The sequence below is a fragment of the Elephas maximus genome, chromosome 8 (genome assembly GCF_024166365.1).
Source record: "Elephas maximus indicus isolate mEleMax1 chromosome 8, mEleMax1 primary haplotype, whole genome shotgun sequence".
In the NCBI taxonomy this organism is placed as follows: domain Eukaryota; kingdom Metazoa; phylum Chordata; class Mammalia; order Proboscidea; family Elephantidae; genus Elephas; species Elephas maximus.
In genome coordinates, this window is record NC_064826.1 from 46,724,630 (window position 1) to 46,739,878 (window position 15,249).

Consider the following 15,249-nt stretch of genomic DNA (forward strand, 5'->3'; position numbering starts at 1 on the left):
CAAGCAAGCTGTGTCAGTAATATTAGATCAGCCTCTTAACCTTTCTATGTCTTCATTTACTCATCTCTTAAATGGGATTAATCTCTGACTTTGTGTACCCCACAAGTTTGCAATGAGGGTAAAGCTTAATATAAAGGACGTGAATGTTATTTCAAAGTTATTTAAAAGGGCTCTACAAGATATTATAGGACACTTTGTATTAGCTAAATGCCTTTAATAATCCCCCCCCCCCTTTAGGTTGACTTTGAAATAGTTTTTGAAATAAGGTAGTATCACTCAGCTGTGAAATGGTTCCTGGAAGTGGATGACAGCACGGGAATAGGCTGAGTAGGAAGTTTTAAGACCTGAGCCAAGAGACTTAAGATGACTGTTACAAGAAGGTGATATTAAAGTAGATTTGGAGATTTCTGGCAGCTCCATAAAAGTGGGCTTCAGAAGTCCAGCCTCTACATGTCTCAAGGACACAACTGGAGAGACCTATAAAAGAGGCAACTGTTTTCTAAAGGAAGTAAGAACAGCTACATGGGGAAGTCCAATATGAGGAGAAATATACCCTATTATGTTCTCTAGAAACCCAGGATGTTGTTTTACTGTCAGAGCTTGCTCCAAAACCCTTTCAATAGGAACTTCTTTTAAACAAGAAAGGACATATTCATTCATTCTGGACAGACAAATTTTTTAGCTACAGAAATGAAAGAAAAGGGGTAGGTGCTTGAAAAAAGTGGGCAATGAAGGGATTAGGAAGTTGAGTGGACAGGTGGAGAAATCTTCAAGTTCTCAGTGCAAAGCACTCAAGGCATCCAAAATATCACTTAGGTCTTTAGCTCTTTAGCATTTGATATATATGGGTCTGTGTCCAAGGGAATAACATAGGGCAGCTTTTCCTTTCTATTTTGGACTTGATGATGATGTGATCCAATTATGGACAATTTCATTAATAATTTTAAATACAGCTGACTGCTGACATGTTCATGAATGACGTTTCTGGCTGTCACCTAATTTCATAATCTTTATTTTTAGTGATGATAACATTTATGTAATTGCATAAGGGTGAAAAAGATTATAAAAATTGCCTCATTGCTTCACAGTTTCCTCTACTTACCAGTTTAACACACACATCATAACCACATTGAACATACTGATGTGTGAGTATCTTCTAAACTTGTACAAATTCTGATTTCATGAAGAGTGAATTAAAATGGGATGCTGAGGTAATGCACAAAGCTGACTTTTTGTTTTATAAATCAGGAGTTAAAAGCAAAGAGAACGCTAAAGAAATGGGATATTTACAAAAATGAGACTATTATAAATTATAATATTTGGAAAGATTTATTAGAAATCAGTATTTAAGAATTGATTTATTCTAATCATAAAAAATATAATCCAATAGCTAGGTCTGTTTAGTGTTGTACAATTTAAATGTTCCAGGAGTACACAAGTATGGTTTGAAAGAAAGGGAATTCATAAAATAATCTTACACAGTATACCATTATAAAAGTGAAAATCTATTTTCATACATCAGGTTTATTATAAAACAGCTGAATGTTTCTTCTACTCAATGTGGTATGTCTTAAATTTTATAAAAATATTAAGTATCACTAGCAATTGTACCACATTTATGTTTTATTATTCACTACTTAAGTTTACATTGATGTCATAAGAGGTACCAAGTAGAAAGCATATTACACAGAATTCTAAGATAACTGCCCCCATGATCTCGTATGTATAATCTTGTAAAATCTTGAGTGTGAATGGGAACGGTGAATATTATGAGATACCACTCCTGTGATTATGTTAGACTATATGGCAAAAGGAAGATTATCCTGGGCAGGCCTGATCTAATCAACCAAGCCCTTTGTTGTAGACAGCAAAACCACTCAGCCCTTGAAATAAGCTTAGGAGGATTTATTCAGTAAAAAGAAAAAAAAAAGGTACATTGAAATTCAGAGAGACACCAGCTCACATAAAGGAAAACTGATGACTCCAATGACAGAACTTCTAACAGGAACAGATATAGTCCAAGGACAAAGAAATTATAATACAGCCGATTGATTGGTTAGTCTTTGGTTGAGGTCACAAGAAGGGTAGGCTGGAAGGTGGGCAATGGACTTCCACTGGATAATTGGGTACAGATGCTTACAGTAATTGATTTCAGGGACTAATTAGAGGGGTTTTCAATCATAGTCATGTATCTGTCATGAGGGGTCATAAAACATCACTGGTGGATGTTAAGCAGCTCTAACCAGATGTCTCAGGGAAAGAAACCCTTTTAAGTTGTCTGGGAAGCTTTAGATCAGACGAGCTCCAGGACCCTTTCAAAACAATTTTTTAAATTACATCCTTATCATAAAGAAATATTTCTTAGGCCCACTTTACGCAAAACACACCTGAGTCAAGATTCCCTTCCTTAGAGTGTATTTCGTTTACATCCTGGCTTGACTGCAAAGTGAAACTCCCTCAGTTCCATGGTTGCTAGCAATTAAGGAGCCAAACTACAGATGCCTGTGAAAAGTCTGGTTTGACTCTGCTGAGAGCAGTGAGACAAATAAAGAGTCCCATGTAGGCTTGTAAAAAGGAGTAGTTTAATTCAGCAAAAACTGAGTTTAATTCAATCATTTAGTCCTAATCAAAAAGGCACCTCTAAAAGCACAGTTTTCTCCAGGTGGTTGCAAAAGTCAGATATTCAAAGCACATGAAGAATTCAATACACGATTGCTGGCTCGAAGATGGAAGGGATGGCTTGAGAAGGGATGCAGGTGGCCTCTAGAAGTTTACAGTGACTGCTGGGCAACAACCAGTGAGAAAACAGAGACCTCAATCATATAGGTATAAGGAACTGGATTCTGTCAACAACTTGAATGAACTTGGAAGTGGATCTTTTTCCCAAGAGTCTCCAGGTGAGAACTCAGCCCGGCCAACACCTTGATGCCAGCCTTGTGATACCTTGAACAGAGGGCTCAGCAGTACTGGGCTTCCAACCTACAGAAGTGTGGGTTCCTAACTAGGTGTTATTTTAAGCTGATCTGTTTATGGTAATTTGTTACACAGTAATAAAAAACTAATAGCTAAGCACAAACTTTGAAGAAGACCCCCTCCAAAACACAATTCACCAGTATTCATTTCCATTTGTTGTTGACATTTATATGAACAGTGGTATTTGCATGTTTGTAGTCACAGAGCTGCTTTTCAATGTTTAAATTTTATAAATACAACTTAAACCATCCTTAGTCCTGCAGTTTCAAGGACTGAAACCAGCTTTGACTTCTAAAACTTACACTGCCTTTTGGGGCATCAGCCTTAATCCATTTTTCATGTTTGCCTGCTTCATTCATGATTCCTGAAACACAAAATTGCACAAATTGATCTACTAATTGACAACAGCAACAATTTACTACAAAGATCATAACAACACACCTCTGAAACTAAAAAACACCTTAGAACTGTTGACTAGAAAAATTAATAACAGACCTCTTTGACTTTTAAGGTTTTTCTTATCCACAAAAACAAATATTAACCACAAAAAGCCTAATCCAAACTGCAAGCCTGCTAGAAACTGCTCTATAGCAAAGTAAATATGTCTTATCCTGCTAGAAAAGGATAGTTGTCAATTACCTTCTACTTTAAATCTCAAAAAGCCTCATGGCTGCAGGCTTGTGGAGGGCCAAATTATTAGCAGCCAGGACAGAAGTAAACTGGTATCAGTTGATCTCAGCAAACAGGGAAGGCAGGGTTCAACCAATCATGTTAAGATTAGACAATGATTTATCTTCTATATTTTTCCCTCCTCTTCTCCCTCTCTCTCTTTTTTTTTTAATGAAGACCTGGCGACTCAGTGTTTAAGAGCTCGGCTTTTAACGAAAAGGTTGACAGTTCAAATCCATCAGCTGCTCCTTGGAAATTCTATGGGGCAGTTCTACGCTGTCCTATAGGGTCACTTGAGTCACAGTCCACTAGATGGTAGTGGGTTTTGGTTTTTCTTCTCTTTATAAGCCCCACTGTACCTAGTTTCTTTTAGTCATTTGCTTTTTCTGGAATCAAAATGACCTCCTTGTATGCATATAGAATAACTGCTCAGTACACAATACTGGGGAAGTTAGCACCACTTGACCAGGGCAAAGTCATAGATGCTTCATAGACACATCTAAATGCCCTGAGAGACCAAGCTACTGGGCTGAGGGATGGGAACCATTATCCTGGGAGACATCTAGCTCACTTATAGCATAACATGGTCTGTAAAGAAAATGTTCTACAACCCACTGTTGTGAGTAGCAATGTTACCGGAATAAGGTTCTTGCCACTCACTGGTCAAGAATGAGCAGGTAAGGCACATGGTTTTCCACACAAGCAAAGCCTTATTGAAGAAGCTAGCAAGCAGAGACGAGGAAGGCCAAGAGCAATGCTGTCTGTCTCCCAGAACAAAAGACAGACCTGAGTTCTTAAAAGTTCTTGGGCAGGAAAAGATTCATGTTTATTCATAGACACGGGCCAGGATATGTTAAATTAAGGTGCGTGCGCAGCAGCTTTCCAAGATGGCTCCTGTCCCAGAGGCCTCTGGGATTTATAGCAGGACTTATTATGGGGTGTTGCACCTGCGCAGTCTCTCACTCCCTGGGTTTGATTCTCCGGTTGGGGCTGCAGCCCCTTACTGCCTCTGGTGGAGGGTCACACAGCAGTCACAGGTGGATGTTCTAAGCATGTCTCTGGGCCTGGTTTTCTCCAGGTGCCTTTGAAAGGGAACTTTAAAGAAGTTTGCAGGCTATTTTTAGATACCCTGCCTCATTGTTTTGGGGACTGGCTTTGTTTCTGCACCCTGGCCCATTTCTTGTTACTTTGTTTGCAGATCTGGGTGTCCCTCTGTTCTCTGTCTTACTAAGTCTCTAGGTTCCACACTCAACCCCCTATTACCTCCTTGATAGTATAGTCTATTTCTCTTTTACTTGCTTCTCCTCTAACCACACCAGTCTCTTTGCTATTCCTCAGACAGGTACCCTCCAATCTCACGGCTTTTGCTCCCTGTCTTAGTGACTGGGGTCTTAAAAGCCTGACCACAGCTATCTAAGATACATCTACTGGTCCCATTCTGGCTGAAGCAAAGGAGAACGAAGAAGGCCAAAGGACTAATGGACCACAACTACCCCAACCTCTATTAGACTGAGCCCAGAACAAATAGATGGTGTCTGGTTACCATCACCGACTGACTGCTCTGTCTGGGATTACAACAGATGGTCCCAGGCAGAATGTGAGAAAAATGTGGAACAAAATTCAAATTCACACACATACACACACACAAAAGACTAAGTGCTCAGAATATACCTTCTGTTCAATTTCCAGTGAGTTTTGATTATTTTTAACAGAACTGTAAAAATCTTAGTATAATATTTTGAATTGGGGAAAGAGTTGAAACACAGTTTCCTGAGCTTGTTCCTCTCATTTCCTCAGAACAACTCTGAGAAGTGTAAATAGAAGAGTTTCAAAATGGAGGTGCTCATGTCAGAATGTAAGAATGGCAGGGTCAACAATGTCAGTGAAGAAAATCTATTCTGTTAAGAGTGAACGAAAAGGAGTTTTATCGGGGAATAATGACAGCTATTTTTTTTTTTATAGCTGTAAACATGGTCACTACGAGTTGGAACCAACTTGGTGGCACCTAACAACAACATAGCTGGGCAGCACTAGGTAGAAGACAAAGTGCTCCATAGTACAAGCAGAGAGAGGGGTCTATATACACAGAGAACAAAGGAAATGTAGGGCATTAATGATTGATTGTAAATAAGATCAGTTTCAGCTTGAAGTCCTTCGAGATGTAAAGGTCAATCACTTGGTTAGGAAGGAGTGAGTTACCACTTAGGTATGAGATGCTAGCAAGTTTGGTTATACTTGATTATAGAATTATAGTCAGCTCTGCATGATGGCATTCAGTTCAGGGAGCAAAGTGTTTACACATTCTTCCCAAGTGGTTTAAATGGCGACCTGTTAGGTTAATTATGAACACATTTTTCCTGGAGAACAATAGTTTACATCTTAAATGTAATGACTTACATCTTAACTTTTTGTTTCCTGAAAATGCATGTTGGCGCCATCATTCTTAGTTTGACATAAGTGCCTCCAGTTTGAAACTTTTCTGTTTACGATATGCATTTCCAGGGAGCAAAAGATCAGGATATAAACCATTTTTCATGGGAGGAATGTCAGAATGTAAACAACTTGTTCCTGAGAAGAATGTGTTTATGACCCCAAAGATGTGTAGTTGAACCACTGGTGCCACTCACCTAGGGGGTACCCTCACTCCCTCCTTGCCAAATGCTGACCTTTACGTTTCAAAGATGAACCTAATGTTAAGTGCTTTTGAGTTGGTTCCAACTCAGAGCAACTCTATGTAAAACAGAATGAAACACTGCCCAGTCCTGCGCTACTCTCACAATGTTTGGGCCCATTGTAGACACTGTGGCAATACATCTCGTCTACAGTCTTCCTCTTTTCCGCTGACCCTCTACTTTATCAAGCATGATGTCCTTCTCCAGGGACGAGTCCCTTCTGATAATATGTCCAAAGTACGTAAGACAAAGTCTTGCCAGCCTCACTTCTAAGGAGCACTCTGGCTGTACTTCTTCCAAGACAGGCTTGTTCGTTATTCTGGCAGTCTACGGTATATTCAATATTCTTCATTGACACCACAATTCAAAGACATCAATTCTTTTTCCATCTTCCTTATTCACTGTCTAGTTTTCACGTGAATATGAGGTGGTTGAAAATACCATGGCTTGAGTCAGGTGCACCTTAGCCCTAAAGTGACATCTTCGCTTTTTAACACTTTAAAGAGATCTTTTTCAGCAGATTTGCTCAATGCAATATGTCGTTTGGTTTCTTGACTGCTACTTCCAAGTTAAATGAAAAACTTGACAACTTCAATATTTTCTCCATTTATCATGATGTTGCCTATTTGTCCAGTTGTGAAAATTTTTGTTTTATGTTGAAGTGTGATCCATACTGAAGGCTGTGGTCTTTGATATTCATCAGTAAGTCCTTCAGGTCCTCTTCACTTTCAGCAATTAGGGTTGTGTCATCTGCATATCGCAGGTTGTTAATAAGTCTTCTTCCAACTCTGATGCTGTGTTCTTCTTCATGTAGTCCAACACCTCGGATTATCTGCTCAGCATACAGATTGAATACGTATGGTGAAAGGATACAACCCTGACACACATCTTTCCTGATTTTAAATTATGCAGTATCCCTTTGTTTTGTTTGAATGACTGCCTCTTGGTGTATGTACAAGTTACACGTGAGCACAGTTAGGTGTTCTGAAATTCCCATTCTTCACAATGTTATCCATAATTAGTTATGATCCACATAGTAGAATGCCTTTGCATAGTCAATAAAACACAGGTAAACATCTTTCTGGTATTCTCTGCTTTCAGCCAAGATCCATCTGACATCAGCAATGATATCCCTGGTTCTACGTCCTCTTCTAAATCTGGCTTGAACTTCTGGTAGTTCCTTGTCGATGTACTGCTACAACTGCTTTTGAATAATCTTCAGCAAAATTTACTTGTGTGTGATGTTAATGATATTGTTCAATTAGTTTCAATTCTGCTTGATCACCTTTCTTTGGAATGGGCACAAAAATGGATCTCTTGCAGTTGGTTCAACCATTTTAGGAGGTAGTGTTCCAATCCTCAATGAGGAAGATGGGAACAAGTGTGTCCTGTGTATAATCACCTCTTTTTATTTGATTAGGTTTAGGACACACCCTGCACTGATACTGCCTCACTAAAATAACAAAAACTTATTCCCAAACAGTATTACAGGTATAAAAACCTATTGCCACCAAGTTGGTTCTGACTCATAGTGATCCCATAGAACAGAGTGGAACTGCCCCATAGGAGTTAGGGTTTATAAGGGTTAGGATTCCAAGTCGTTTTGGGGTACACAATTCAATCCATAACAGACGGTATCAAATTGACTCAGTGAGTTCTAATTTACACTCACATCAAAGAAAACTCTAAAATTTTCCCTGTACCACTTCTGAATGTAACTGTAATCTCTGCTTTATATGTTCTATTCCTATATCCACATGCTCCAATGAATAGCATGAAACAGTGAAAACAGTCTAGATTTTGAAGTCAGATCTGGTTTTGGATACCAGCTCTGACACTCATTAGGGATATGATTTTGCAGAAATTATTTAGCTCCCATTAGCCTCAGTTTGCCTGTTTACTTTGTACATAAAGTATTACTGTCTGCCTCATAGGATTTTCCTGAAAAGTGAATTAAATATCTGAAGAGTCTGGCACAGACCTGTATATAATCATCATCACCCTACCTTATGTGGGACCAAAAAAAAAAAAAGGCCATGATTAGAGTGTTCAAAGATTTTGTCTTAGTTATCTAGTTGCTGTTGTTGTTATATACTGTCACAAGCACAAACTAGGGAAGATAGATGCCATATAAAGAAATGCCAAGGAACCGAGGTACACTGGGGCTAAAGAAGCTGAAAGAGCCAAAGATCTTCCCCAAGAGCCAACAGAGAGCGAGGCTTCCGCTACAGCCGGTGCCCTGAATTCAGACTCCTAGCCTCCTAAACTTTGAGAAAATAAATTTCTGTTCTTTAAGCTCGCCCACCCCATCGTATTTGTGTTACAGCAACACTAGGGAACGAAAACACCATCTCTAACTACCAATGGCAAAGGGTTAGAGGCAATGGGACAGAAGTTCTCTTGAAGTCATTATGATGCTCACTTCTCAGTCAAAGAAAAGAGGCAGGAAAACTGATTTTATGTAGAAACCAAGAATAGGCCTGTCTCCCATTCTACCTTCATATTGTTTTTTTCTTATTGCCAAAGAGGAAGGCTAGTAAATGGCCAGTTCTTGAAAAGTAAACTTGAGAGGGCCATAAAGCTTCATAATTACTGATTATGCCCAACATTTAAGGAGCCCTGGCAGCGTACTCAGCTACTGATCAAAAGGTGAGTGGTTCAAACATAAAATATTACAGCCAAGAAAACCCTGTGGGGCAGTTCTACTCTGTCACATGGGGTCACTATGAGTCAAAATTGACTTGAAGGCACCTAACAATAACAACGTGCCCAACAATTAACCTTTAAAACTGATTTTTATTTTTCAAAACTTTCAGTAAACTGAGCAAAATTAAGACTGCCATGTATATCCATATATTTAACAGGATTAGAACAAGAGCTTAACATTTAAAATAGATTTCTGATAGATAAAAATACACTGTAGTTAGAAGAAACAGCTATCGTCAATATACTCTGTCCTTTTAATCTGCTTTATTCAGACCATAGCCTCATAGGAAATGCCATTCTTTATTTTTTACTACTTAGCACCAATAATAAAGTATCAACAATAAAAGGCTTTCCTTAATACCTGAGATCTTCTACTTAATATACTTTTGTCACCTCCCCAATGATGCTTTTCTTGCTTATGGACAAGGAGAAGCCAAGCACAGTGCTACTGCTCCTAGCAAAATGAATACACAAGTGATTTTAGCTTAGAGACAATACTCAAGCAGCAAGATAGTTTATAAAGTTCCATTTAGGTTGGTTGAAAAGAGCTTTCTCTATCTTGACAACAAGTAATTTATGGAAAGCTTTTCATACCTTGGCCTGAATCTGTGGAGACTCTTTTCTAATTTGTAAAGTTTATAAATTCCTTCCTACAAGAGTCCTGTATACACATTAGAACTTGAGGTTCTACACCTTGGTAGTTATTTATTTCTCTTTGCCAGAGAAAATCAGACTATACTTCTTCGACCAAGGATGGGAAAATGACTACCCCATCCCTATGCAGTGTGGTTTCCATTAAGTAGGAGAAAGGTTTCTTTCTCAGGACTTGTTTTCAACTCTGGCATTAGCTGTCTGACCCAAACCAGTATCTAAACCCCTGCCTAAATCAAACACATGAATCTTCAAGTTCTTTTTACTTAGCTCAAAATATACCTAATCTCATCAGCACTAGCTATAAACAAAGACAAGGCTCCAAGAAATAATTCTCGGAGTTTAATTATTTTGTTTAAAAATAGGATTAAAAAGCTTGGCTAAGGTGAGCTTCTCTCCACCCCAACCCCTTAACAGGCTTTGTTTATTTACCTTTGGTACAGAGGAATAATTCTGATGCTTTATTAACAGTGGAATAAACTTCAGTGCATCAGGATTGGGAGCACAAGAGGGGGAGGAGAGAAGGCCAGGGAGAGGAATTCACTCTTACATTACAAACACTGGCCACCCACTATGGGAAGCACCATGCTGAGTTCTTTAGAGACGTACAAAAAGACAAGTCAGTGCCCTCAAAAAGCTTAACAGCTGGCTAGGGAAATAAAAGACACTTATGAAACAACATGAAAACAATTATTCTGAAATTTTTTTTTTTTTTTAATATATACATTTCACAAACAAAATCTCTAACACCACACACAATTCCATAACCAAATATTTACAGTCTTCTCTCGGCAAAAGTGCAATCTAAGCTATCCTTGCAAAAATCATTACTGACAAGAATATATTTTTGAGCTGGTTTTAACGGCGCCTGTCTTAGTGCTGTTATCTAGTGCTATTATAACAGAAATACCACATAACTTTAACAAACAGAAACTTATTCTCTCACAGTCTAGGAAGCTAGAAGTCCGAATTCAGGGCGCCAGCTCCAGGGGAAGGCTTTCTCTCTCTGTCACCTCTGAGGGAAGGTCCTTGTCATCAAACTTCCCCTGGGTCTAGGAGTTTTTCAGTGTACGGACCCCAGGTCCAAAGGATGCCCTCCACTTCTGGCTCTTCCTCCTCTCTGCTTGCTTCTCTCTTTTTTTTTAATCTCAAAACAGACTGACTCAAGATACAACCTAATCCTGTAGATTGTGTCCTGCCTTATTAAGGTAACTACCTCTAATCCTGCCTCATTAAAATCACAGAGGTGAGCATTTACAATACATAGGATAATTACATCAGATCACAAAATGGAGAACAACCACATAATACTGGGAATCATGGCCTAGCCAAGTTGACACACATTTTTGAGGGACACAATTCAATATGTAACAGTGCCCCACCCATTATATTTTCTATCAATGACCTAAAATAATAATAAAATCAATAGTACTCCAGGGTTTTTTTATGCCTTTACTTAATTTTTTTGAATACAGTTATATGTGGAATACAGTTATAACTATTTTATTGTCCTTCTCTGCAAATTCTAACACTTGTGTCATTCTGGGTTGGTTTTGATTGATTATTTTCTTTGCTATCTGATAATCTTTGACTGGAGATGGAAGATACTGTGAATTTTACTTTGTTGGATGCTGGATATTTTTGTATTCCTACAAATCTTCTAGAGTTTGTTCAGGGGTGCAGTTATTTGGAAAGTTTGAGCTTTTCATGTCTTGCTTTTATGATTTGCTAGGCAGTTCTGGAACAATGCTCAGTTTAGTGCTAACATTTCCCACTACTAAGTGCAATGGATTTTAAGTGCTCTACCCAATGTCATGAGTTATGAGATTTTCCAGTCTGGTGGATAGAACAGGCATTATTCTGGACCTGTATGAGTACCAGGCTCTATTTTGTCCTATGGACTCTGGCTGCTTTGGTCTCAGACACTCAGCTTGGTCTCAACTCAGGGAGCCTGCTGGGTCCTCCCTCAATTCCCTCTCTCTGTATGTCAGCCTGGAAACTCTCAAAGCAGTAAAGGGGGGCTCAACTTGTTTGTTTCCAGTCTCTGAATGATCACTGTCTTTCATTGCCTGATGTCTAGTGTCTTGAAAAAGGTTTTTTTCATGTATTTGGTCTTTTTGTTGTTGCTCTTGTTTCTGGTGGGAGGTTAAATCTGGTCCCTTTTACTCCATCTTCCCTGGAAGCCTTCACTCTTTCTTTCTTCCTGTCTATCTTTTCTTCCTTAAACTTTTTATTTTGAATAATTATAAGCTCACAAGAAGTTGCAAAAATAGTACAAAGAGTTCCTGTGTACCCATCACCCAGCTTCCCCAATGGTGACATCTTACACAGCTATCATGCATTAGCAAATTCAGCAAACTGGTTGGCACAGTACAATTAATGAGACTATAGACCTTACTAATACTTCCTGCTTTTCACATGCACTCATTTTTTCTGTCTTTGTATATAATTTCATATTTTACCACATATATATTTTACTACCATTACAATCAAGATATATAACTCTTCTGTCACCACAAAGAAACGCCCTTGTGATGTGTATTTCTTTTTAAGAAACTGAATTCTAGATTGGCTGTATCATTTTACATTCCAACCAGCAATATAGGAAAGATCCAGTTTCTCACATCCTCACTAGCATTTAGTATTATCAGTTTTTTCTTTTTTTAATTTTAGTCATTCTAATAGGTATGTCAGAATGACTAAAATAAAAAAAAAATACTGGTAATAGGTATGTGCAAACCTGCTGGTGCAGTGGTTAAGAGCTCAGCTGCAAACCAAAAGGCTGTAGTTTGAATCCACCAGCCACTCCTTGGAAACCCTGTGGGTCAGTTCTACTCCATATCACAGGGTCACTGTGAGTTGGAATCGACTCCAAGGCAATGGGTAATAGGTATGCTGAGGTAGCTCATTATGGTTTTAATTTGCATTTCCTAATGGTTTTTTTTTTTTTTTTAATGGCTAGTGACATTGAACATCTTTTTGTGTTTATTTGCCACTATGTATCTTCTGTGGTTGCACTGCTTCTTAAGTCTTAAATTATTAAACATTTACATGTGCAATTTTCTTTACTACTAGAAAGAGGTTTTTTTACTAGAAAGAGTTCATTCAGAGTAAGGATTTGGCTGTGGTTCAGTATTTCTTGAATGACTAAAATAAATACAAAAACAAAAGAAACAACAAAAAAACAGGCATCACAAAATTTGTAATGCTCCAAGACTGGGGCCTGTACTTTGATCTCCAGATCAGAGGTCAGGGAACTATACGGCCCACGCCACATCTGACCTAGGGTCTGTTTACGTATGGCCTGAGAGCTAAGAATGGATTTTATATTTTAAAAGTGTTGTTAAAAACAAACCACAGAAGATTACGCAGCAGAGGCCATATGCCACCTGAAAAGCCTGAAATATTTATTAACTGGCCATTTACAGGAAATCCCCACTCTAGAGAAACAGAAGCAAAACTTGGACTTGCTTCTTTTTTGTAAATATTAACAAAGTTGATGTCTGATTCAAGACACTCCGAAGATCCACCTTAACAAAATGATAGGGAGACAAAAACACCATAATAGCATAAATGAGCAGGAAGCACCTCTTTTCTTAAATTAATTCCCTGTCAAAGTATTTTTATGCAAACAGCCATAAACTTTATAGCATTTTTCATTCTGTTATTGAATTTCTTCCATGTAGTCCTAAGGCATATCTATATGACTGACAAATACACGTGCAATAACCTAAACTCCAGTGTGTTCTAAATAGACAGTTATTTCTGAGAGTTAGTCATATTAAAAGACTAGAAGTTCTCCTACTGGGACAGAAAGCTCTGTCCTTAGATTTTAAAAGTGGCATCCTATGGGCTTAGTCCCATCGCAACCTGTTTTCCAACCCTTGTATAATTCTCTGGCCTAAAAACAAACTGAAGACTCTCTTCTGACTTGATGGTTTCTTTTGATACCAGATGAATTTATATTATATATGCTTTATATTTCCACTTTGACTAAAATGAAGTGAGCCCAGCAGTGCCCAGTGAGAAACATCAATCATTTCACTGGCAACACATTTTACCTCTAAACCCACTGGCATCGAGTTGATTCTGACTCATAGTGACCCTATACCTTTAGTATCCTCTGAACATCAAAACTGAGGATTTTTAAGACAAAAGGACTTTGCATCAGATGTATTCCTGGGTTTGGAGAACGGCTTGATATACCAGAGTCAGATTTCATATTTAAGTTGATAAACCAAGACTAAAACCTAAAAGAGAAGTCTGCTTATTAGAAGTATCCCACCTAAGGCATTCCCCACCTGTTGAGCTTGCCAACTTAGAATCATGGCTCCCATAAAGATTAGAGAGGACACTCTAAGAAAGGATATATATCCTGCATAGCTTTTTAGTAGGTAAATGTTTCAGCCTGAGAGAGTCCCAGCTTTCTTTTGACTACAGAATAGCACATAATACTCGTAATCACTACAAGGATTATAAATCTGAGATGTATTTATCAGTAACAGCAACAGCAAGGAAAACTATGGAGCAGGAAATCAAATAAAATTATAGGGCTGACACATCAAAACCCTGTGGGAAGGCTTGGTCCCAGGGACTAATCTTACTGGCATGGTTTCTTGCAGAAATTATCCAGAAGTCATGCTACTGATACAATCCAGACCACTTAGCAATGAAGGTATTTCTGTTTCTATGCCCCATAAGCCCTGTGAGGGAGGCTCAGAAGTGCTGAGCTCAGCTGCCTGTAATAATGACTCACATATAAAGCTGCTCATTATTTCCAAAATTGTGCTTCAGATTGAAAATCTCCACAGACAAAAAAAATCTGCCCTGATTTCCTAGGCCTCTTAAATTATTTCATCCATTTGATGCATAAAGCCTCTGGCCTTTTGGGTGCCACAGTTTTAGAATCAAAATGAAATATGAAAGTTTCTCTTAAACCCAATTGCCTGATCTGCCCCAGCTCACATTCACAGCTCTCTCTCCTAGACAGAGTGCTGCTGTCTGCATCTGAGGTCTGTGTCCCTCTGCAGTATTAGTCTGATGGATTTAATCTAACATCAGAGACAGCCTACAGAGCCATCTGGGCACAACCACATAATGTATCATGTGCTACTCTACAGAAAGACTCTGTTGATCAGAATTTTAAAATTTTTGAGCTGTGACTGTAAAATAAACTCTTCTTCATTCTTCAATTTGGTTCTTGCTGGTTCAGGAAAAAGGGGTCATAGTTTAAGACGGAAGACGCAAAAGGAATGAAATAGGCCAAGGAGCTTCATAGCAACCAATGAGGTAACCATGCAAGTTCCTCATAGTATTTATTCTTTTATTCATCTAGTTTTTCAACCAAGATTTGCCAAAGGTCTATCTGTTGAACTCAAGACAGTAAATCACTGTGGAACCTCGGCCACTGTACTTTCTCCAGAAAGACTGCAAGAGCCTGCTAACTAGTTTTTCCTTTATCCATCCTCCTCCTTGCCAATCTTTCCCAATACAACATCCGGGGTGATCCTTCTAATACACAAATCTGATTATGTAACTATCCATAACTCTCCTTTTATGCCACTCCCCCCTTATTCTT

At 38.5% G+C, this 15,249-nt stretch overlaps 2 protein-coding genes across 7 annotated transcripts in view; one reads left to right on the forward strand and one right to left on the reverse strand.

Annotated features, from left to right (window-relative positions):
* The window catches only part of FBXL13 (F-box and leucine rich repeat protein 13), a 358,734-nt gene that overhangs the window by 296,056 nt on the left and 47,429 nt on the right, over nucleotides 1-15,249 (forward strand). The gene's annotated exons all lie outside the window — the stretch shown is intronic.
* FAM185A (family with sequence similarity 185 member A) overlaps nucleotides 1-15,249 on the reverse strand; it is a 159,093-nt gene that overhangs the window by 74,214 nt on the left and 69,630 nt on the right. For 2 of the 5 annotated variants that reach the window (XM_049893112.1, XM_049893107.1), the window contains exon 8: nucleotides 3,276-3,337. In XM_049893112.1, coding sequence (XP_049749069.1) covers nucleotides 3,276-3,337 — 62 coding nt within the window. Of the gene's footprint in view, nucleotides 1-1,396; nucleotides 3,338-15,249 lie in introns of those variants that run through there. The other 3 variants (XM_049893111.1, XM_049893110.1, XM_049893108.1) reach the window with 3 other exon arrangements.